This window comes from Aethalodelphis obliquidens, unplaced genomic scaffold, assembly GCF_003676395.1.
Source record: "Aethalodelphis obliquidens isolate GAN/ISIS:26980383/991018 unplaced genomic scaffold, ASM367639v1 scaffold9, whole genome shotgun sequence".
In the NCBI taxonomy this organism is placed as follows: domain Eukaryota; kingdom Metazoa; phylum Chordata; class Mammalia; order Artiodactyla; family Delphinidae; genus Aethalodelphis; species Aethalodelphis obliquidens.
Genome location: NW_020837953.1, coordinates 21,227,144 through 21,251,840, shown reverse-complemented (window position 1 = coordinate 21,251,840; position 24,697 = coordinate 21,227,144). Strand labels below are relative to the sequence as shown.

Genomic DNA, 24,697 nt, shown 5'->3' with positions numbered 1-24,697 from the left:
AAAGAGTTAGAGGTTGCTCTGCCTTCCAAGGGCACACTGAGGCTTGCTTCTCCATATTTGGCAGTGAATGAGAGTGAGAGTGGGAGTTGGAAAGGAAGATTAGGGTGGCCTGGAGGCAAAGCTCTTGCAGTGTAAACCCAGAACTTCCACATCATTTGCATGATGAAATGGGATTTTTCACTTGTTTGTGCTTTGGCCCTTTCATTGGCAGTCTGGTTATTAAAAGTCTGCTCAGCTGAGTCAAAACTGTCTCTTCAGGGACTCAGAATGTGAGGGGTGGGGAGAGATGTTGGATTTGATGCTCTAGAAGGGTGGAGCAAAGCCTTATAATCCTTCTTTGTTGTAGACTTTTCCTCATCTCTAATGATCTTAAACAAGCCTAGTTAATTGTAGCACTGTCTTAGTTATTTCGGGCTGTTATAATGAAACACCATAGGCTGGGTGGCTTAAACAACAAACATTCATTTCTCGCAGTTCTGGAGGCTGGAAGTCTAAGATCAGAGTGCTAGCATGGTTGGCTCCTTGGTGAGGGCCCTTTTCCTAGTTACGCCCTTGCATGGCCTTTCCTTGGGGCATGCATGCAGAGAAAGAGATCTTGTGTTCCTTCATCTTTTTATAAGGACATCAATCCCATTATGAGGGCTCCACTCTCATGACCTCATCTAAACCTAATTACCTGCCAAAGGCCCCACCTCCAGATACCATCATATGAGGGTTAAGGCTTCAATATATGAATTTCGAGGGGACACAAACATTCAGTTCATAGCAAGCACCTTGGTCTCTGGGTTTGTATATGTGTTTATAATCACAACCTTGTAGCATCCATCACACCCAAGAACAGTGGCATGTTGGTAGTGTTCACACGGTCACACAGCCTTCCTGTTGGCCCCCCCTAAGAAGATAAATCCTTTTCAAGTCTGGATTGCTATTGGAAAATCACAGCCCTATTTTTATAAGTAGACTATCTTGAATCACGTTAGCTCAACTAAACAAAACTATTTCTCAGACAGTTCTCCTATACCCAACAGCTGTACACAAGGCTGATCGATTACAGGGAGGACTTCTTTTTTTTTTTTTTTTAATTTATTTATTTTTGGCTGCGTTAGGTCTTCGTTGCTGCGTGCAGGCTTTCTCTAGTTGTGGCGAGCGGGGCTACTCTTGCTACTCTTGGTTGTGGTGTGTGGGCTTCTCATTGCGGTGGCTTCTCTTGTGGAGCACGGGCTCTAGGCATGGACTTCAGTAGTTGTGGCGTGTGGGTGTGGCAGACTCAGTAGTTGTGGCATGGGCTTTTAGTTGCTCTGTGGCATGTAGGATCTTCCCAGACCAGGGCTCGAACCCGTGTCCCCTGCATTGGCGGGCAGATTCTTTACCACTGCGCCACCAGGAAAGTCCCCGGGGAGCATTTCTTGAGCAGGTGGGAAAAGAAGGCTAATACAAATATCTCAAGGCGGTGACTCCCAGGGCTGTGGCTGCTGTGATGTCCCAGTTGGGGAGTCAGCGCCACCTGCTGGGTGAAGGCAGAACAGCAGGTGTCCCAGAATTCCTGAGAATCTGGGAAATTCTGAGAGCTCAAGGTTTATTTCTTGGCGCTCTGGTTTGGAACCAGTGCTGGCAATCTGCAGCATAAGTAGGCTTAGGAAAGTGTGGATGTGACGTGTGTTTTTGTGGAACCACAGGGTGTCCTCAGGCATGCTTCGGATATAGGGATAACCACGAACATGAACTTGGCAGTGTGCCTTGGCAGGGTGGGAACAAGAACTTTGCTGAGCTTTCACAGAGTTGCCCTCTCGGCACCCTTATGAACAGAGGGGTTTTTTAGAGAAACTTTGTTGGTTGTTTGTATTTCACCACAGACCTGCCTTCACTTTGAGAGACCAATGTTATTCCTCATAGGTATGAAGTAAGAGGAAGCTGTCCACTGGGTCTTTGTTTCTCCTGACTGCAACTAAATTCAACAAACAAGGGAAATTCAGGGGTCAAGGAATGAAAATTGAACTGGCTAATTAAAATTTTCCTGGGATGGAGGAGATGGCGGTAATGTTCCTTAACTGAACACTGCATCAGGAAAATGTTCTCTCTTTAAAAATTTGTTACGAAAAATTTCAAACATATATAAAAGCAGAGAAAATAGTATAGAACCACCATGTACCCATCACCTAGCCCTACAGTTGCTAACTCATGGCCAGTGTTATTTTGTCTATATCCTGATCCACTCCTCAAACCCCCAGGCGGTTATTTTGAAAGGAGTCCCAGACATCATATAATTTCATCTGTAAATATTTCAGTGTGTATCTATTAAAGACTCTTCATTTAAGCAAACCACAGTGTTATAACACTGTAAAAATCAGTAATTTCTTAAAATCATTGAATATCTGAGCACTGTTCAGATTTCCCCAGTTATCTCATTTAAAAGATGGCTTGTTTGAATCAGAATCCAGAGTCCACACATGTGTTAAATTTTCCCCTCCTCTTTTTCTCTCCTTTTGGTTTGTTGAATAAATCAGGTCTTTTGTTCTATGCAATTTATGTAAAGATGCTGGTGGCATCTGTGGGATGTTTTCTAACAGCATCCTCCATCCCTCTCTTGTATTGCCTGTAAACTGGTGTTTTAGACCTGAGGCTGGATCATACTTAGTTTCCCTTTTTTGTGGGGCGGGGGGGGGGGGGGGCAAGGAGGGTGGGGTTGGGGTGTATACTTTTTTTTTTTTTTTTTTTTTTTTGTTGTATTTTTTTTTTTTTTTTTTTTTGTCTGTGTTGGATCTTCATTGCTGCGCTTGGGCTTTCTCTAGTTGCAGCGAGCGGGGGCTACTCTTCGTTGCGGTGTGTGGGCTTCTTATTGCCGTGGCTTCTCTTGTTGTGGAGCATGGGCTCTAGGCGCATGGGCTTCAGTAGTTGCAGTAAGCGGGCTCAGTAGTTGTGGCTCACAGGCTCTAGAGCTCAGGCTCAGTAGTTGTGGCGCACAGGCTTAGTTGCTCTGTGGCATGTGGGATCTTCCCGGACCAGGGATTGAACCTGTGTCCCCTGCATTGGCAGGCGGATTCTAAACCATTGCACCACCAGGGAAGTCCCGAGTTGTATACTTTTATTGCTACACATCAGAAGGCACATAATGTCTGTTGTCCATCTGTTCGTGATGTTAAGCTTGATTAGTGAGTTCAGGTGTTACCAGCCTGATCCATCCATTGTAGATCCGCTCACTGTTAGCTCTTCACCTAAAACTTTAGCAGCTACTGTTTGTCATTGCTAGTTCCATTATTTCATTAGAAGTTGCAAAATGGTGATACTCAAAATTCTATAATTCTTTTGTAAAGTAGAATTTTACTTTATCCATTACCCTGAGAGATAGCTCCTATAGGAAAGGCAAGATACAATGATAAATGCTTTCTTCTTTCCCTCTGTTTTACCAGTTTTCAGAATAATTAGTTGATCCTCTAAGTTTCTCTAAAGACCAATGAAAGTTTCTTTGTTGATATTTATTTTCCTTTATATCAGTGTGACTCATGGATTTTTAACAGACTTAAATGTGTTCTAATCAAATACAGCTGTCATTTTTCTTAATACTCAGCTCCGTCTTTGGCCAGTGACCTTTTTCAAGTTGACTCTGAGTCCTTTGTCATGATCCCCATAGTCTTGATAATGTGCTTTATTTCTTGTGTGAAGAGCTGTTCCAGATATTTTTTGTATATTTCCTGTTTCAGGCCTGGGATTAGCAATTTCTCCAAGGAACTGAAAATTCTTTGTTGACAACAATCTGAGTGCTACCGGGTTGGTCACTGTCTCTAGGCGTTTTCTGTGGACAGAGCTAGCTAACACTTGTATTTTTCTCTTTTAAAAAAATCAAGAATTTATAATGATGTTTCTAATTCAGACTTAGAATTACAGAGTTTTATTCAACTTCTTTGACTTTATGTTTGTATCCTTTTTTTTTCTTATGCTGAAAATCTTGATGCTACTTTTTCCCTTTTTCATACACACACAAGCACACGGATGCACGCATACATAAAATCATATATATGTTATGGCATGTATAGAAAGTCATATAAATTATATGTAATATATTTGAATCAAAATAACAATGACTGTTATTATTAACAACACGATTACTGAAAAATTTGTGATTTCTTTGCAGTTCTTTTTGTCCTTAGTGTTTATCTCCTAAGGACGTACAAATAATCTTGTTTTATAGTCATTTGAAGTAACTTCTCTCTGTGTTGTTAAGCCATTAATTCAATACATAATTAAGTTCATTTGTTTTTATATTCCTTCAGTTTTTAGGGATTGTTTTTTCCCTTTCAATTTTATTTTATATTTTATAGACCATATACATTGTTCCAAAGGGAAATTTTAAAAAGTGAACACAAGGTGTGTTCAGTGAAGTCTAGCTTTCATCTCTGCACCCTCCATCCTGTTTCTTCCCTTTCCATATAGTTAGCTAATTGTTTTAAAACATTTTTTGGTTATCATTCTGTTGTTTGTTTAAGAAAATACATTCTTTTTTAAAAACAACTTTATTGAGGTATAATTTATGTACCATAAAATTGACGCATTTTCATTGTGTAATTCAGTGATTTTTATGAGTTGTATAACCATCACCATAATCCAATTTTAGAACATTTTCATCATCCGACTAAGGTCCTTCTTGTCTATTTATAGTCATTCTCCATTCCCATCCCCAGCCTTAGGCAACCACTAATATGTTTTTTGTTTCTACAAATTTGCCTCTTCCAGACATTTCATTTAAATGGAATCTTACAATATGTGCTCTTTTGTGTCTAGCTTCTTTCACTTAACATAATATTCTTGAGGTTCATCTATGTTGTAGCATGTATGAGTACTTAATTCCTTTATTGCTGAGGAGTATTCTGTTGTATGGATATATCATATATTTTGTTTATTCAGCAGTTGATGGACATTTGGGTTGTTTTCATTTTTTGGCTATTATAAATAACGTTGATTTGAATATTTGTGTGGATGTATGTTTTCATTTTTTCATTTCTCTTGGCTATATACCTATGGGTGGAATTGCTGGGTTATAGGGTAGGTTTATATACAACTTTTCAAGAAACTGCCAAACTGTCTTCCAAAGTGGCTGAACCATTTTATATTCCCACCAGCTCAATTGTGAGAGTTCCTGTTTCTCCATATCCTTGTAATTGTCTGTCTTTTAGATTATAGCCATCATAGTGGGTGTGAAATGGTATCTCCTTGTGGTTTTAGTTTGCAGGAGAATGTATTCTTTTTTTTTTTTTAAGGATTTTATTTATTTATTTTTTGGTTGTGTTGGGTCTTCGTTGCTGCGCACGGGTTTTCTCTAGTTGCCGCGAGTGGGGGCTACTCTTTGTTGCCCTGTGTGGGCTTCTCATTGTGGTGGCTTCTTGTTGCGGAGCGCGGGCTCTAGGTGCGCAGGCTTCAGTAGTTGCGGCATGCAGGCTCAGTAGTTGTGGCTTGCGGGCTCTAGAGCGCAGGCTCAGTAGTTGTGGTGCACGGGCTTAGTTGCTCCATGGCATGTGGGATCTTCCTGGAGCAGGGCTCGAACCCGAGTCCCCTGCATTGGCAAGCGGATTCTTAACCACTGTGCCACCAGGGAAGTCCCGATTTTAGTTTTTAATTATGAAATTGTTAATTACCCAGAGAAGTACAGAAAAGTGTATAACAGATCTTCATGTGTGTAGTCACCTTCAAAATTAAACAGATGTTAATATTTTATATTTGCTTTTATATATGCTTTTGTTTTTATTTTCCAGTATACCTTTCGTTTTTTCAGTCACTCTGAGAAGGCCAGTATGACTTACAGTGTTGTGTGACACATACTGCTTTGTAACGTGGTTATTTGTTTCACTCAATAAGTACTTGTTAAATGAATGGATATTGTATGAAATTGGTCTCCTCGAAGCTGTGGGGTAGGAAGACCAGATAAATAGACTGTGGTGTCTGTTTTCCTGTGCCCATTGTTCAGATGAGCAAACTGAAACACGGAGACCAACTGACTTTTTTAGGTTATACATCCAGATACTAATAATAGGATTTCTTATCTCTTGGTTTTGTCCAGGCCTGTTTTAAGGTACATGTTAGGATTTATGATTTTTCTAGAAGATAAGTTCTTTAAAAATCAGAATCTGACAAAATTAGCTTTCCAACTTTCACATGTTTATTAAATACTAGTGTATGTATAGCACTCTGAAAGTTAAGAAGTCTGGGAGTTTAGGTCAAGAGTGGTCTCTGTTGGGTTTACATTTGTGTGTACTTTATGACACTTAGTGCTTGGCATGTAGATGAGGCATCATTCATGCTTGCGGAGTGAATGAATGAGCTTTTTTGTTCTGGAGTCTTTTATGCCCGCTATCTCTATGGGAGACCTGTGGGCAGTAAACAGTTAACTAGAAAAAGCCAAAGGATAAAACATGAAAAATATGTGGGCACTAGAAATCTGCTCTCCCAGAAGGCAGCTGGCCATGTGTTGAGAGTTCAGGCTAGATGAGAAGAAGGTCCAGGGGAAAGTCCTTGTGATCAGAGTTAACTTACTCAGTAAACTAGGGGAAGCAGCGCCCCTATGGAGAAAAACAAGCACCTAAACTTTGGACGTTAGAACATAGCTACTACTTTCCTTAGAGCCTAATCAAGGAAAAGAGTATATTAGGACCCTGGTGGTGGTGGAGTGCCTCATACCTCTTAGCTCCAGTAGTAAATGAGGAGAAAAGGGACTTAACATAGACCAGGCAGGGAGCTGAGCACTTTCAAGACACCATCCCATGAACCCTCTCTACAACCCCATCAAGTAAGGGGTAGCATCCATGTTTTAGAGGTAAGGAGACTGAATCACTTAGCAAGGTAGTTACTTAGCTACTGAGTTAACAGAACTGGGAATTTGAACCTAGGTCTACCTTGCTGAACTCTCTGCTCGTTTCCTAGACCAGTTTTCCTCTGGAGCAGAAGGAAATGAAAGCCTGATTTGCCCAACATATGCAGAAGTTTAAGAAAGAAAAGGCTCCTAGAAGTCAGAGAAAACTGCAGCAGCAGCAGTCATATCCAGAGGCTGTCTCTCTTGTCCCTGAGTTGATCGTTTTCAGGAATTCCGTTTGCTTGTATTTCATGAGCAAAATTCAAGCTTGAGCCTTGGGGTGTACATCTGAGAAGTTCCACAGTTCCAGCGCTCTTTGTTGAAGGAGTAGAGGCCTGGTACCTGCCTGGAGAATTATATTGTAACATCAGATTTTTTGCCGATTAAGTGATTTTTCTGGAGTCTGACTGAGTTTCTCTCTCACGCTAACCTCCTTGTCTTGTTCCTTGCTATGGTTTACAATGGCCATCAGATGGTGCTACAGCTTCACAGTCAGCCTTTGTAAAGGCTTAGGGGAGAAAGGACACCTCCTGCAATGGTGAGGCAGATGGGGCATCAGTAGGGTCTCAGAAGTGCTGTGGAAGAGCTGTTGCTTAAGGGTTCTTATTGCTTTCCTTTGGTGGTGGGCATTTTTCAGGTCTCCAGGAGAGGTGGGTAGGCTTACGTAGAGCCAGGCCGACTTTTTCTCTCTGCAGTGTGGTCTGGATCCTTTCGGTATAGAATAAATAGATTTGACCAGGAGGAAACACGCATAAGCTCTGTCCTTCCACTCCATTTGGAGCCCTTTGGATTGTGCTGTTATCTCACCTGTCACACGCTATGCTAAAAAGCTGTGGTGGGCAAAGCCCACTGGCACAACAGGGTGGTTATTGAATCCAACGTTTTAGACTTTTATTCTTTTAAAGATGAGCTTTAAAGTAATTCCTGTAATTATTTTTAAAAATATTTATTTAATTTATTTGGTTGCACGAGGTCTTAGTTGTGGCTCGCGGGCTCCTTAGTTGTGGCATGAGAACTCTTAGTTGCGGCATGCATATAGGATCTAATTCCCTGACCAGGGATCAAACCCGGGCCCCCTGCATTGGGAGCACAGAGTCTTATCCACTGCACCACCAGGGAGGTCCCACTAACTTTTTAGACCTTTAATTCAGACTTCCTGCCCTGCTGCAATTTGAGTAAAAAGCATCTGGGCCTCATTTTAGTGACTTCCTGTTACTCCCAAAGAGCAAGAGTTATCTTTTTGTTTCAGCCCTTGGTCCATGTGAGTCTAGTTGCCAATTCAAAACAGTGGAGTATCTTCCTGTTTTACTTAATTGAGTACAGACTTCCATCCCTGCTGCAGGTAGAAGGCAGTGTAACAAGGGTTTGAAGTTCAAAGTCTTAAACAGGGGTTCATGTTCTGGCTTTGCCACTTTGTGTAGTCTTGAGCAAAGGAATCCACTTTCTTGAACCTCAGTTTCTTTATCTGTAAAGTGTAAAATAATAGTTTTGACTTCATTTGGTTACTGTGGGAATTAAATGAGACAGTCTATAGCTTAGCATGGGGCGTGGCACATGACAAATGCTAAAAACATGTTAGCTGTCAGTAGCAGCAGTAATTACTGTTGGACATTCGTGTCAAGTATTGTTCAGCAGAAACGCTGCTTCTCTGTTGTATACGGAAGTGGTATCCTTTTTACTGAGCATCCATATACTGTACTCAAAGCCGATTTCCGGATTTTTCCTCCGTGTGTCATTGGCCAGCAGAATTAACAGATGTCTCTCTCTCTATTTCTCTCTCAAAAGTAGGGAAATAAATGCTACAGGAGACTAGATCTTTAAAGCTTGTGTTCCTTTTTGTAACTATGAGGATTACAATGCTCTGGTCTCTCTTCTGGTTATAATTTTATTGTTTCTGACCTGAAAAAATCGGGAGTATGTTAATCCTGCTTGATATTTTCTTTTGGACATCTTGGTGCAGCAATTGAAATCTGTTTCACTTCACAGTTTGGGGGCCATAGTCCCCGGCCCTGGTTCCTCTTGGCCCTTCCCTTCCTGGTTGGTACCAGCCGCTGGCTTGCTTTTCCCCTCTTTCTCCTCCTCCTTCCTTCACGTTACCTTCTCCCAGGGCCTCTTTTCTTTCCCCCTCCCTTTTCCATTTACTCTTACATTCCCTCCCTCCTTCCTGCCCTCCCTAATTCCTCCCCTCCCCTGGTTTCTAGCTCCTTTTTGCTTTCTGTTTGTGTTTCTGAAGGCAGTGCTCCAATTACCTCATATTTGGAGAGAGGAAGCTGTAGCCAATCCGGTTTCTGTCTGCTTTTAGGTCAAGTGATTTCTGAACTGCAGTGAGATGCTTTGAATTTGTCTTGTTGCAGCTCTGAGCCTGTAAGATGGCTGTCTGAATCGGCAGCGGCTGGAAGAGACAGAGAGAGGCGGGGAGGGAGGAAGAATTGGAGGGATCGCCGGCATAGTGCATGTTTTTAAATGTGCATCTAATCCGATGAAGCCAAGGTTGGGATTTCTCTGGGATCCCAGGACTGGCTTAGCTGCGTTTTTGCTGAGATTAGGAGAGGAAAGCAATGGGAAATTCGCTGGGCTGCGTTAAGGAGCCGAAAGATTCAATAGCTGTTCCTGAGAAGACTCCCATATCTCCTAAGAAAAGGGTTCGGCTCAAAAGGAAGTGGAGGGGGAAGAAAACCTCTACTCCAGAGGTCCCTCGCGAGGAAGAACCCTTGCAAGGAACTGGAGTCATCGAAGAGACGGAAACCCTGACGAAGTTAACAGTGAGTCTCCAACAGGAGGAAGGAGTGGGAGGGGTAGAGCCACCCCCCACAGACATTTTACTGCCTGGGGACTCGGCCCCCGACTCAGGGGTGGGAGATCAGGGGATGATCGTGCAGGTGAAGGAGAGATTCCAGGGGGAGATCCAGACTGCTCAGCTTTTGTTAGAGAATGAGTCATCAGTTGCCAGAGGGGTCTGGGATTCCCTGGAAGAGGGGATGACTGTCATCGCTCACCTGCTCGATAACCCCGCAGAAAGGAGCTGTGAGAAGTCAGTGAGCCAACTGGTGGAATTTCCGAGGACAGCATCCTGCAGCAGCAGGGCTGTGCTGCTGCCTTTGCACGGAGGGACTGCAGTGGGGAAAGGAGATACTCAGCTTGGATTGGGGAGCAGCACTTTCCCCAGGACAGACTGCCCCACCGACACAAGAAATCAAGACCATCTTTCCAACGGATGGAGTGTAGGGGGAGGAACCAAGGGTATTTTGAGTGCCCCTCAGACAGGTGCCTGGATTGTGGAACGTTCTCCTTCGTCACTACCGGCCCAGTCGAGAGGCCAGAGCTGCACAGAGCCTGCCCACGTGGGTCGAGTGCCCCCCCAGGTTCCCAGACTGCCTGCTTCTCAGAGTGATTTATCCATCAGTGGCCTGACTGAGAGCATCTTGCCCTCCTCCTCTGGCTATGGCAGCGATGGGCTGCACTTACGAGGGGTCCAGCCTAAAGATACAGAGCCTGAAAAGAGCTCCACGTCCTTCTCAGAAGAGGACGGCACCCTTTCTTTGGAGGCAAGCCCCACCCCCTTAGGGGGTCTGGAGGAGGTAGGTGGGCATGTTCAAGGGGTAGTCACACAGCGGTTTGTATTACTGGCCTCAAACTTATGAAAGTGGAATGTGGCGAGCAGTGAGGAGCTTGGTGCTGCTCCTCAAACTTTACCTGTTAGTCAAGTACTAGTAGTTAGCGACTGCTGCGCTTGGCAAGCGAAATCTATTTCAGGTCTGCCCCTTGATGCTTGAACCTATCTTGTTGTCTCTGGGGGATCCCTGACTCTGGGTAACCATGCTATATAATTGCTGGAGCTATCTGGTGGGGTTCTCTCTCCAGGTGCAGTGCTAGGTAATACTTAACTCTCAGGAGGTCTGTTTATCAGCGTCCCTGCTGTAGGAGGTTGTGGTATGGCACGGAGGTGATGGGGAGGCCTAGCTGATTCCAAGATGAGTGTGGAAGGGGTGAGGGCTGAGGCACTGACTTCGGTGTGGTCGTTCTTCTCCTCTGGAGAATGATGTTCTTATTGGAGCTGATGTAATTCCCCCCCTTGGGGACACTGCTAATGGCAACACCCATTCAGTATGTGTTTAGGTGGAGAGGCTAGTCCTCCTTTGGTTCCTAATTCCAGCATTAGAGGAGAGGGGCATGGATTTATCTGGAGATTAGTCCAGAGCTGGGGGGAGGGGGTAGAGAGGGAGTTAGGGCAGTCTGAAAGTTCAAGGCTAGAAACAGTTTGTTTTCTGATTGGACTTGTTTATGGCTCTAACATGTTTTTGTTTGTGAGATATATATTCAGACATAAGTGGAGGTGGTGGTAGTTTTAGGTGGTGGGTGTTGTGAGGGGTCAAGGAGCAAGTGAGAATTCAAGAGCTCTGAACACTGAGAGGGAAGGAGACTCAGCAAGACCTTGGGTGGCACAGGTTCTGGTCTGTCACACAGGGGTGTGATTGTGTAGGTGACTAAAGTTATAATTCATCAGTGACGGAAGAACTTTTATTGGCATGTCAGTCTCTGCAGCAGAAGAAATAAAAACTTAGGCTCCCAGAGCGGCAAGAGGTGGAAGATGGAACATGGCATTTTCCTTGCTAGGCTGTGGGCAGCTGCCCTGGTGTCTGCAGAGCAGACACTGTGGCCCACCTACAGGTGCCCTGCTAATCATCAACAGTATGAGGCTGAGGAGAGACGTAAATTTTAAGCTGATCTGTGCTTAAAATGACCTTTTGGGCGATGAATTTCCCCCATGGATAGGCCCATTTCAGTGCCCTTTGTTATTATAGAGTTTGGAGACTCCGAACAGTTGGAGGAAAAGATGGCCATTGAAAAATATTTGTTATGCGGTTGGGCAGGAGGCATCCTTGGGCTTTTCCATATAAAAATGTGTGTGTGTGTGTGTGTGTGTTTGTGTGTGTGTGTTAAAGCGGGAAGGGAGGCAGTGAGGCTGCTGGGGGGTGGGGTGTATTTGAGGTTCATCGGATAAGAGGGAATGTCAAAGTCAGCCTTTATCTTTGTACAGAACAGATGGAGAGTAATTGTGGCAGAACCAACTGCTGAACTGACCGCTCCTTTGATATTCCTGGGGTTAAAGTTGAAGCTGTGGAGGCATCACGATGATTTAGGATACGTGCTCATAATTCGGTGTGAGACTTTCAGAAAGTTTGGAGTATAAAATGTGAAGGGACTCCTAGTGGAAATCAGTTCTAGATAATGGCCCATAAGTGACTGTGGTGCTTTTGGTGTGGGATCTCCACCCTGGAGCGGGAAGGTTCTGGACAACTCTGTGAGGAGTCTCCAAGAAAAGATTGGTGGGAGTAGACTATGATCTGTAGTTTAACAGAATCAACAGCAGTGTGATTCTTGGGCTGTTCAGTATGAGAATCATACTGGTGTGTGGCGTTTTCTGGGCAGCCAGGCTCTACATCCCGTCCCAGCTACCCCTTGAGAGGAGACACAACCAGACTACTCAGTGATGGCCCAGGCAGAAAAACTAGGTGGCCCAGAGTCAGCTCAGAAGGCTGACACGTCTCTGAGGCTCTGTGTCCATCAGGTGATGCAGGGACCACAGACTGACCATTCTGTATGACAGATAAGAAGTGACTTCTCAAGATAAATGTGAAATCCCTTCAGGATGAAAGTCCTTAAGGTCACAGGGGCCTCAAACCCTCTTTGGTCTCTGAAGGCATTGTCTTCAGGGAGCTGCCCCCTCCCTGGCAGGCTGTTCACACGGCCTGGGGACAGCTGGGCAGCTCGAGAGACAGGGCAGTGTGTTTTGACACTGCAGACCTCCTGTGAAATGTGGATTGAACCACAAGGTGAGAGCATCTGACTGGAGTGAGAGCCCTGGGAGGACACGGGGGTCAGAAGAGCCCGCCGCTGCTGGTCACACACCAGCTCCTTCGCGGAGAGGGGCAGCAGGCGCTTCAACAGGGTTGAGTTTTTGTTTGTTTGTTGGTGCTCGTTTTGTTTTGTCTTTAACATGTCAGGGTAGTAACCCTCCATAGAAACAGTTTGAGCTTCAGAATGGTGTCTGTCCTTGGCATAACTCAGGCCGCCTTGTCCCTCCCGTTGATCACTCCAGGGCATGGTGATGGGAGTGGGGCCAGGCTCCGGCTGCACAGAAACTTGGCAGTGGGTTTGTTTCTTTTCAGGATGGAGAGAAATGGGAACTGATTCTGATGCTTGCTGAGTGCCGGGTTTAGGTAATAGAAGACAAATGGTCTGCTTTTCTGTTCACCTGGTAGAGCCGATTCTTCTCTTGACAGGAAACAGTTAACAAGAGAAACAGGATGACAGGGGCCAGGGGACAAAAATGGTTTTCAGAATAAGTAGACTGAGATTTGGAGCCAGATGGGAGCGAGTTAACAGCAGTTGTACTTTGATGTCAGACAAAGGCCTTCGCTGGTCCATTCCATCTCTCAGGAGGACTCCCTACTCCCAGCTGCCATCAATAGCCGTAATACCTGGCTTAATGGAACAAGGAAAATTGTTGAAAAACCCTTTCTTTTCTCTGTCTTGGCTCCACTGCCAATTGTTAGTGGATTGTGTTGATGGAGAATTGGCTGTATACCATTGCCCTTGCCACAAATCCTTAGATTTCAGGTGAATAGTCAGATAACTCTGGGGCTAGGAATGATGAGAAAGAAATCAGTTGGTATATTATTTTCTGGGCTGAGCCTTTTCAGTTATAAGTATCCCTTTCCCATTTCTCCTCTTTCATTATAGGGAAAGTAGTTTTACTAATATTGGCTTTGTATTACAAGAAGAAAGCAAAATTAACCAGATGATACTATTGGAGGAATGTAGCAGTTAAAGTTACAGTTAGAGCTTCATTTAAGAAAGGAATTTTCATTAAAAAAATTTTTTTCTTTAAAGAATGTATTTATTTATTTTTGGCTGCGTTGGGTCTTTGTTGCTGCCCGCGGGCTTTCTCTAGTTGCAGCAAGTGGGGGCTACTCTGCGTTGCGATGCGCGGGCGTCTCATTGTGGTGGCTTCTCCTGTTGCAGAGCGCGGGCTCTAGGTGCACAGGCTTCAGTAGTTGTGCCGCATGGGCTCAGTAGTTGTGGCTTGTGGGCTCTAGAGCGCAGGCTCAGTAGTTTTGACGCACGGGCTTAGTTGCTCCGCGGCATGTGGGATCTTACCGGACCAGGGTTCAAACCCGTGTCCCCTGCATTGGCAGGCGGATTCTTAACCACTGCGCCACGAGAGAAGTTCCTTTCAAAAAATTTTACTTAATTAAAAATATTACCAAAGAATCATTATTTTTCAGGTGTAACAATGGTGTTGTGGTTATGTTTAAAAAAAAAAGTCCTTTTAGAGATACATACTGACGTGTTTTTGGAGGAAAGGATAGTGTGGGCTTTGCTTCATAATAATAGGGGAGGGGTGAAGTGGGTGGAGTGTAGATGAAACAAGATTAGCTATGAGTTGATATGGTTGAAACTGGGTGATGGGTACATAGGAGTTCATAATACCATTCTGCCTTTTTATTGTATATATTTGGTATTTTCCGTTTCAAATGGAAAGTTGTTTTTCTGGGTTTTGATTTGCTTTTTGCTGCTCTTCTCACTAATTTGTTTTGGAAAATGTATTTTTTGTCAAATTGTTATTTATATTAACATGTAATATGTTTATTATTATTGTCTTTTTTAAAAATGTTATCCCCACATGTACCTATGGCAACCACCAATCTGTTCTCTGTTATCTATGAGCTTTTTTTTTTAAGATTCCATGTATAAGAAGGATCGTACAGTATTTGTCTTTCTCTGTCTGACTTATTTCATTTAGCATAATGCCCTCGAGATCCAGCCATGCTGTCACAAATGGCAGGATTTCATTCTCTTTAATGGCTGAATACTATTCCATTATGTGTATGTGCCACAATTCCTTTATCCATTCATCCTTTGATGGATACTTCAGCTGTTTCCATAACTTAGCTATTGTAAACAAAGCTGCAGTGAAGGTGCATATATCTTTTCAAGTTAGTGTTTTCATTTTCTTTGCATAAGTACCCAGGAGTAGAATTGCTGGATTGTATGGCAGTTCCATTTTTAAGTTTTCGGGGAACCTCCATACTGTTTTCCAGAGTGGCTACACCAATTTACATTCCTACCAACAGTGCACAAGGGTTCGCTTTTCTCCACATCCTTGCCAGTATATGTTATTTCTTGTCTTTTTTGATAAGAGCCATTCTAATAGGTTTGAGGCAGTATCTCATTGTGGCTTGGGTTTGCATTCCCCTGATGATTAGTGATGTTGAGCATCTTTTGATGTACCTGTTGGCCATCTGTATGACTTCTTTGGAAAAATGTCTATTCAGATCTTCTCCCCATTTTTAAATTGGATTGTTTGTGTTTTTGCTGTTGAATTGTATAAATTCTTTCTGTATTTTGGATGTTAACTTCTTATCAGATGTATGATTAGCAAATATGTTCTCCCATTCAGTGGGTTGCTTTTTCATTTTGTTGATGGTTTCCTTTGCTGTGTAGAAGCTTTTTAATATGGTGTAGTCCCACTTGTTTATTTTTGCTTTTGCTTTTGGTGTCAGATTAAATACATCAGTGCCAAGATCTATATCAAGGAGATTGCTGCCTATGTTGATCTATATCAAGGAGATTGCTGCCTATGTTTTCTTCCAGGAATTTTATGATTTTAGGTCTTAAGGTCAAGTCTTTAATCCACTTTGAGTTAATTTTGGGGTATGGTGTAAAACAGTGGTTGAGTTTCATTCTTTTGCATTTGGCTGTCTAGTTTTCCCAACGCCATTTATGGAAGAGACTGTCCTTTCCCCATTGTGTATTTTTGGCTCCTTTTTTGTATATTAATTGAACACATATGCATGGGTTTATTTCTGGGTTTTCACTTCAGTTCCATAAGCCAAATACCATACTGTTTTATTACTACAGCTTTGTAATGTTGTTGGGAATCAGGGAGAATGATGCCTCCGGGTTTGTTCTTTTCTCAAGATTGCTTTGATTAATCAGTGTGTGTGTGTGTGTGTGTGTGTGTGTGTGTAGTTCCATACAAATTTTGGGATTATTTGTTTTATTTCTTTGAAAAATACCATTGGAATTTTGATAGGGATTGTACTGAATCTGTAGATTGCTTTGAGTAGTGTGGACATTTTAACAGTAATGATTTTTCCAGTCCATGAGCACAGAATTTCCTTCCATTTATTTGTGTCTGAAATTTCTTTCATTAATGTCTTATAGTTTTCTATATACAGGTCTTTTACCTGCTTGGTTAAATTTATTCCTAGGTGTTTTATTCTTTTTGATGCAGTTATAAATGGGATTGTTTTCTTTATTTATCTTTCTGATAGTTTGTTATTAGTGTATAAAAATGCAACAGATTTTTGCGTATTGATTTTGTATCCTGCAAGTTTATTGAATTTGTTTATTCCAATAGTTTTTTGATGTCTTTAGGAGTCTTTGGGGTTTTCTGTATATAATATTCTGTCATCTGCAAATAGTGGCAGTTTTACTTCTTCCTTTCCAATTTGGATGCTTTTTATTTCTTTTCCTTGCCTAATTGCTCTGGCCAGGACTTCCAATATTATGCTGAATAAAAGTGGAGAGAGTGGGCATTCTTGTCTTGTTCCTGATCTTAGAGAAAAGACTTTCATCTTTCCATCACTGAGTATAATGTTAGCTCTGTCCTTTATTATGATGAAATACATTTCCTCTATACCTGCTTTGTTGAGAGTTTTTATAAATGGCTGTTGAATTTTGTCAAGTGCTTTTTCTGTATCTATTGAGATGATAATACGATTTTTATTCTTCCTATTGTTAATGTGTGCTATATCACATTGACTGATTTATGGATGTTGAACCATCCTTGCATACCTGGAATAAATCCTACTTGATCATGGTGTGTGATCCTTTTAATGTATTGTTGAATTTGGTTTGCTAATATTTTTTTAAGGATTTTTGCATCTATGTTCATCGGGAATATTGCCTGTAATTTTCTTTTCTTGTGGTGTCTTTGTCTGGTTTTGTTATCAAGGTAATGCTGGCCTCATAAAATTAGTTTGGATGAGTTCCCTCCTCTTCTGTTTTTGGAAGAGATTGAGAAGTATTGGTGTTAATTCTTCTTTGAATGTTTGATAGAGTCTATCAGTGAAGCTGTCTGGTCCTGGACTTTTGTTCGTTGGGAGGTTTTTGTTTGTTTGTTTTTTGTTTTTTGCTGTTGTGGCCTCTCCCATTGCGGAGCACAGGCTCTGGACGCACAGCCTCTGGACACGCAGGCTCAGCGGCCATGGGTCACGGGCCCAGCCGCTCCGTGGCATGTGGCATCTTCCTGGACCGGGGCACGAACCCGTGTCCCCTGCATCAGCAGGCGGACTCTCAACCACTGCACCACCAGGGAAGCCCTCATTGGGAGGTTTTTGATTACTGATTCAATCTCCTTACTAGTAATCAGTCTGTTCAGATTCTCTGTTTCATCATGATTCAGTCTTGGTAGGTTGTATATTTCTAGGAATGTATCCATTTCTTCTAGGTTGTCCAACTTGGTGTGTAATTTTTCATAGCAGTCTTTTATGATCCTTGGTATTTCTGTGGTATCACTTGTAACATCTCCTCTTTCATTTCTGATTTTATTTGTCTCCTCTGTTTTTCTTGGTGAGTCTAGCTAAAGGCTTGTCAATTTTGTTTATCTTTTCAAAGAACCAGCTCTTAGTTTTGTTGATCTTCTCTATTGTCTTTTTCATCTTTATTTTATTTATTTCTGCTCTAATCTTTGTTATTTCCTTCCTTCTACTAACTTTTGGCTTCATTTGTTCTTCTTTTCCTAGTTCCTTGAGATGGAAAGTTAAAAAAAAATAATGGTAGAATTATATAGTGCATATACTGAAAAAGGATTAATGTCCCGAATATATGAAGTGTAGTATAGGTGACGTGGTTAAGAGTGTGGAGCCAGGTTGGCTGAGTTTGAATTCCAGCTCTACTACTTAGTAGCCATGTACCTTGGGGCAAGTTACTTAAATTCTCTGTGGCACAGTTTCCTCATTTGTAAATTGAGGATAAGAATAGTATGTACTCAATGTAGGGTTGTTGTGAGAATTATGAGTAAATTCAAGTAAAACACAATAGATGTCTGTTACTAATATTATTATTTAAATAATTCCTATAAATAAGAAAAAGGTAAACACACTAGTAGAAAAATAGGGGAAAGCCCAGGAATAAGCAATTCATAAAAAAAGAAAACCCAAATGCCTCATACACAGGAGTCTTTCTCACTAGTAATCAAAGATGTAAAACTCAAAACAACAACAGGATGCCATTTTATATCCCTCAGACTGGCAGAAAATAAAAAGTTTGAAAGTACAGAGTGTAGGTGAAGATGCAGAATAATGGAAAAACCTCTTCACACCCTTGTGGATAGAAGTATAAATTGTTATTGTTATTTGACATTAGTTTGGCAGTATTTAGGAGAATTTAAAAATGCCAGTAGTCTGTGACTTAGGATTTCCGTTCTAATTGTATTCCCCAGAGCAGCAGTCGCCAGCCTTTTTGGCACCAGAGACCAGTTTCGTGGAAGACAGTTTTTCCATGGATAGGGGTGTGGGAGGGGGTGGGGGTGTTTCAGGTGGTAATGCGAAATGTGATCGGCAGATGAAGCTTCGCTCACTCGCCCGCCGCTCACCTCCTGCTGTGCGGCCCAGTTCCTAACGAGCCGCGGACCGGTACTGGTCTGCGGCCTGGGGTTGGGGACCCCTGCCCTAGAGAGACCTCCATGACTCTGAACTTGAATATTGAAAGGAGTACCCCTGATCTTTACCTAACTCTTCTGTAGGTAAGAAACACAGCTGCCATGAGATCCTTCTAGCCAGGCATTTGTAATGAATTATTGCATTGTGCCCTCACCTGTTTCTTGAATGGAAGTTTTCAAAGTCTGATGCCTTCACTGTAGCGGGATGAAGTCAGCTAGAAACTTCAGGACATGTGAATCAAGTATCTGTTAGCTCATTACATCTGGTTTCATTCCCTGAGACTTATGCAGACTTACAAAGTCCAAAATCCTCAGCCTGGTATTCCAACCCCTCCATAATCTCTCTAATCTTCTCTCCTACATCAGTTCCCAGTTTGAGCTTTCATGTCTTTTGTTTTTAATATGCTGAAATTTTTATTTTTAATTAATTAATTAATTAGGCTGCGTTGGGTCTTTGTTGCTGCCCGTGGGCTTTCTTTAGTTGCGGCGAGGAGGGGCTACTCTTCATTGTGGTGCGCGAGCTTCTCATTGCGGTGGCTTCTCTTGTTGTGGAGCACGGGCTCTAGGCGTGTGGGCTTCAGTAGTTGTGGCTCGCGGGCTCTAGAACGCAGGCTCAGTAGTTGTGGCGCAAGGGCTTAGTTGCTTTGCGGCATGTGGGATCTTCCCGGACCAGGGCTCGAACCCGCGTCCCCTGCATTGGCAGGCAGATTCTTAACCACTGCACCACCAGGGAAGCCCTCTTCTTAGATATTAAAACTCAGCATAGATGTTGTCTTATCATCTCTGCAGAGTTCCTCGACACTGCTAGTTTGGGTTACTTGCTTACCTCTGTCACAGCATTGATCTCTCTGATTGGTATATTGTCTCCCCTACTACATTGCTTGAGCTTGAGGCCCAAGGTTGTGCTTTTGTCTTGAGATACCAAGAACTTGAACACAGCTCCTAGAACATAGGTATTGCTCAAGAAATAACAACAGAATGAGTCAGTCCCATGGTGATTGACTTTTTGTTGTTGTTGTTCTCCCTCGTCCTAACATATGGTGTCTGACATAGTGTGAAGCACTGATGAGATGTTGTTCAGTAAAAACTAACTGACTTATTAGGAACATGCTCAGTTTCTAGATAATGCTTCAGAGAAGGAATTAATCAAGCCATGGGAAGTGTGCGTTGAAAGAAAACTCAGGTACATGAGGTTAGTCTCTGAGATGGTGATGAGGCTGTGCTGTCTCTCCAAATGGTTCCTTTTAAACATCCAGATGAGGGAGAAAGCTCCCTGACACTGAAGCTGGAATTCTCCATTTGGGAGATTAAGGTAAAAGCTTCTACGTATCCCAAAGGATAGCACTGTGCAATCCCATGTGAATATTACATGAAAAGATGGACAAAAGCCAAATTTAATTATTGAGATGATTGTGATGATAATCCCATTTTTCTCATCCAGTTCACAATCTAGGAAAGGCCCTAATCCAAACAGGGTATTTTTCCTACCCCTGAGGGATCTAAATATTTCCCTGTCTCATTACAGCTATGTGGAAAATCTGAAGTACAGCTGTTCATTGAACAGTTTCCAATGCAATATACAAAGATACTGTGATTGGCAGACAGGAGATGCCATCGGAGATATTGACTGTGATATTGTGGAGATACAATATCAGTTGACTAACTGGAATTTCTTTTTTGGGTAAAGAACCCAAATACTCACATTTCATTTTGCTTATTCAACTTCTGTCCCTTTTCACTTCAACAAATCTATCTCCTGTTCCCAGCAATGTTTTGCCTTAATATGTATGTGAAGCACTACAGTGGAAGAACTGGGATATGTCAGTGTGGGTGGCATTTAGCCACTGAAATAAATAGCTAGAAATGTCGTGGAGGAGAACTGGCAGAGAATTGGTACCGGTGAGGGGCTGTTCACACTGGACTCACAGGCTGATGGCGTGGGCACCGGAATCCATCATTGGGTCCTTGGCTTGTTTGCTTATATACATTATATATGTTATTTGCTAGGCAAGTTTGCTGTCAATAAAGTAATGTGTCTCAGGATTCTAGGTGGGTCTTACCCCCAAATACATTTATTTGTTTATTTTTATTATTTTGTTTATTAACCAAGTGATTATTAATTAAAACATGTTAAGTGTCCACCATATGACCAGTACAGCACTAGGTGCAATACAGAAGGACCTTGATCACTGAGTCTCAGAGATGCATCCCAGCTTCTGCTAGGACATATCCTGTGTTGAGGAGCTCTCCTTCATAGCAGCTGCTATGATTTTAGGTCGTTCTGATAGTTAAGATGTAGTATCAGCACCTCAGGAAGCCTAGTCTTGGGGAGATATTAAATAATAAAAATACATTAAATAATAGCCAGTTGCAAGATAGCATTTAATTGATGATACAGACTGACAGTGCTTTGGGAGTTAGACAGCAGTAACTGAAGGAGAACCACCATTTATACAAGGAAGAGAGAAGGGAACTTTGTCGAGCTTAGCCCCGTGTTTGGGCTGGGCACTTCACTGTATAATATCGTTGATTGTCACAGCTATCCTGAAAAGGTAATAGGTGTGATTCCCACTTTACAGATGGTATAACCAAGGTCCAGCTTGTAGTTGGTGAACTTGAGATTCAACCCTAGGCTTGTGTGGAATCAAAGGCATGCACTTTTCTCCTCTCTCAGACTGACATTTCTTCAAAGTAGGTCCTGTGCTAGATTTTGGAGGTTTCTTAAAATAACTTTTTTCTAAATATAAAAATATACATAATGTAGAAAATTTGGGAAACATAAAAATCATCTATAATGCTACCATTTAGAGATAACTATGATTACTAATTTGGTTTTTATACACATACATATATGCATCGACCACATACATTATGCATATATATGACTATTACTTAACTATATATTGTATATTTTTCATGTAAAATCAGTGTTATTATATATTATTTTGTTTGTATTCTTTTTCTTTTTGTAAAATATGGTGATCATTTTCCTATCATTAACGTTTTCTAAAGCATATCTTTTTTTTCCTTAAATAAGATTTTTTATTGGTAATAAAATCAGCAAACTTTATATGGTAGAAATATCTCAGAGTATTTTTACACTAGAGGAAGACTTAGCAAAGGCAGCCAGTTTATTTGACAACACATTTCCTTTTTTATTTTATTTTATTTCATTTTATTTGTTTATTTTTCCTCATCAGTTACTTCCTTTTTTACTGAAGCATACCTTTTTAAGTGCTACAAAGAATTCTACCATGTACATGTGCTATAATTTATAACCAGTCAATCACTCGCTTTAGTTTAAGCTCTTTATAGCTTTCTGCTATAAAATATTTATCGTATTTTGATAAGCATTCTTGCGACATATTTAAAGTGTACGTCACGGTGATTTGATACACAGGCCTTGTTTATTGTGCTTTACAGATACTGCGTTTTTTACAAATGTTTGTGGCAACCACGCCTTGAGCAAGACTGCTGGCATCATTTTTCCAACAGCATTTGCTCACTTCTTGTAATATTTCAAACCCTCCACCAGCAAAAAGATTACAACTTGCTGAAGGCCCAGATGATGGTTAGCATTTTTTAGCAATAAAGTATTTTTTAATGAGTATACATTGTTTTTTTAAGACATAGTGCTATCGCGTATGTATTGATAATATAGTATAGTGTAAACATGACTTTTATATGTACCAGGAAACCAAAGCATGCATGTGACTCACTTTATTGTGATTGATATCTCCTCTATTGCTGTGGTCTGGAACTGAACCTGTGGTACCTCCCAGGTGTGCCTTTATGTGTATATTGAGAAAGGATTCCCACCTCTAGTTAAGTGCTAACACATCCATTACCTCACTTTTTGTGTGTGTGTGTGTGAGAACATTTAAGTTCTACTCTCTTGACAAATTTCAGTTATACAATACAGTGTTATCAACTGTAGTCACCTATCTTTTACATTAAATCATCAGACCTTATTCAACTTATAGCTGAAAGTTTATACCCTTTTTCTGTCCTCTTCCTATTTCCCCCACCACTATCCCTTGGCAACTACTATTCTACTCTCTGTTTCTATGACTTTGACATTTTTTCTTTTCTTTTTTTTTTAGATTCCACATATAAGTGATATCATGCAGTATTTGTCCTTGTCTGGCTTATTTCACTTAACATAATGCCCTCCAGTTTCATCCATGTTGTCACAAATGACGGGGTTTCCTTTCTCATGGCTGAATAATATTCCATTGTATATACCACAGCTTTTGGTGGACACTTAGGTTGTTTCCATATCCTGGCTATTGTGAATAATGCTGCAGTGAACATTGAGAGTGCAGATATCTTTCCGAAATCTTGTTTTCATTTCCTTTGGATGTACCCCAGAATTAAGGTCTCTAGATCCTATGATAGTTCTGTTTCTAATTTTTTGAGGAATCTTCATACTGTTTTCCAGAGTGATTGTACCACTTTATAATCCCACCAAGAGTGCACGAGTGTTCCCTTTGCTCCAGATTTTTACCAGTACTTGTTATGTCGTCTTTCTGATGACAGCCATTCTAATAGGTGTGAGGTCATAACTCATTACGGTTTTGATTTGTGTTTCCCTAATGCTTAGTGATGTTGAATACCTTTTCGTGCACCTGGTGGCCATTTGTATGTCTTCTTTAGAGAAATGTCTATTCAGATCTTCTGCCCAATTTTAAATCTGATTGTTTGTTTCTTTGTTTTGAGTTGAATGAATTCTTTGTATATTTTGGATATTAACCCTTTATCAGATATATGATTTGTAAATATTTTCTCCCGTTCCGTAGGTTGCCTTTTCATTGTGTTGATGGTTTCCTTTGCTGTGCACAAGCCTTTTAGTTCGGTGTAGTCCCAATTGTTTGTTTTGCCTTTGTTGCCTTTGCTTTTTGGTATTGATAAACATTCTTGTATAAAATTTTTTGCAGATTTCTCTAATGACTTCCTATCAAGTGTATGTGTATTTTAAGACTTATTAAAAACCGTCCTCTAGAGAAATTATGCCCTTTATACTCTCACCAGTGGCAGTGTATGAGAATCCCCAATTTCAGATATTCTTTCCAATACTGAGTAGTATCATTAAAAAAAAAAAAAGAAAAACTATTCTAATGTGACAGGTAAAAAAGTGACCTCTCAAAATTTTAATTTGCATTTCTTTGACTACCGGATAGGGTGAATATATGTTGGAGTTGTCATCTTGAAGTGCTGCCAGCCTTGGATCTCCCTCTTCTTCTAAGAGCCATAATGTATGAAGAGAAGGTTTAAAGGCTTCATCTTATTTACACTAAATTACTTCATATCCTATCTTTTGGCAGATCTCTGACATCTACATTAGTGGAGAATCAGGGGACATGTCAGCTAAGGAGAAGCTGCTCCTGTGGACCCAGAAAGTGACAGCTGGTTACACAGGAGTCAAATGCACCAACTTTTCCTCCTGCTGGAGTGATGGGAAGATGTTCAATGCACTTATTCACCGATACAGGTAAATACAGTGAAGTTTCAGTGGACCTAGAGAGGCTTCTTCTCATCTCTTGTTTGTAATCAGCTGTAATGCCACACTTCCCCTCAACCAACAATCCAGGCTCTGATTCATTTTATTTATTTTAAAAAGGAATATGTATTGAACTCCTACTGTTCCAGGCACTGGGCTCATATAGCAGTGAAGAAAACAGCTAAATTCTTGCCCTCATGGAGCTTACTTTTCAGTGGGGAAGATAAGCAATAAACAAATAAGTGTATGCTGTCTTACAGTGGTGGGTGCAGTGGAGGGAAAGAGAATGATGGAGGTTGTGGCATTTTGGACGGGGTGGTCAGAGGTGGTCTCTCTGGTGAAGATGTTGGAGCAGAGTCATGGATGAGGAGTAGTGGGCCATGCAGGTCTCTAGGCTCAGCATGTCTCACTCGGAGGAGATAACAAGTGCAAAGGGCCAGTAGTGGGGGACTTGCTTGGAGTGGGTGAGGAAGATAGGAATTCTGAATGATGAAAATCAAAATTTATCGTACTCTTAGTGGTCATAAACACTCATAGGGAAAGTTGATACCTTTCCCTTGAAATCCAACAAACCTACTATTATGTAAGTTTAGAATTATGGAGCACTGGGCTCCTGGAGTGTGATTGA

General features: G+C 41.5%; 2 protein-coding genes across 7 annotated transcripts in view; both read left to right on the top strand.

The window, feature by feature from the left end:
- Positions 1-24,697, top strand: part of MACF1 (microtubule actin crosslinking factor 1) — a 248,778-nt gene that overhangs the window by 130,433 nt on the left and 93,648 nt on the right. For all 6 annotated transcript variants that reach the window (XM_027109006.1, XM_027109007.1, XM_027109005.1 and 3 more), the window contains exon 6: positions 23,894-24,060. In XM_027109006.1, coding sequence (XP_026964807.1) covers positions 23,894-24,060 — 167 coding nt within the window. The remainder of the gene's footprint in view (positions 1-23,893; positions 24,061-24,697) is intronic.
- LOC113621778 (uncharacterized) lies at positions 7,896-15,872 on the top strand. Its single transcript, XM_027109014.1, has 3 exons — positions 7,896-11,760; positions 11,793-11,795; positions 15,842-15,872. Exon 1 carries the CDS (start codon positions 9,397-9,399, stop codon positions 10,477-10,479), a length of 1,083 nt encoding a protein of 360 aa, XP_026964815.1. The 5' UTR covers positions 7,896-9,396; the 3' UTR covers positions 10,480-11,760; positions 11,793-11,795; positions 15,842-15,872.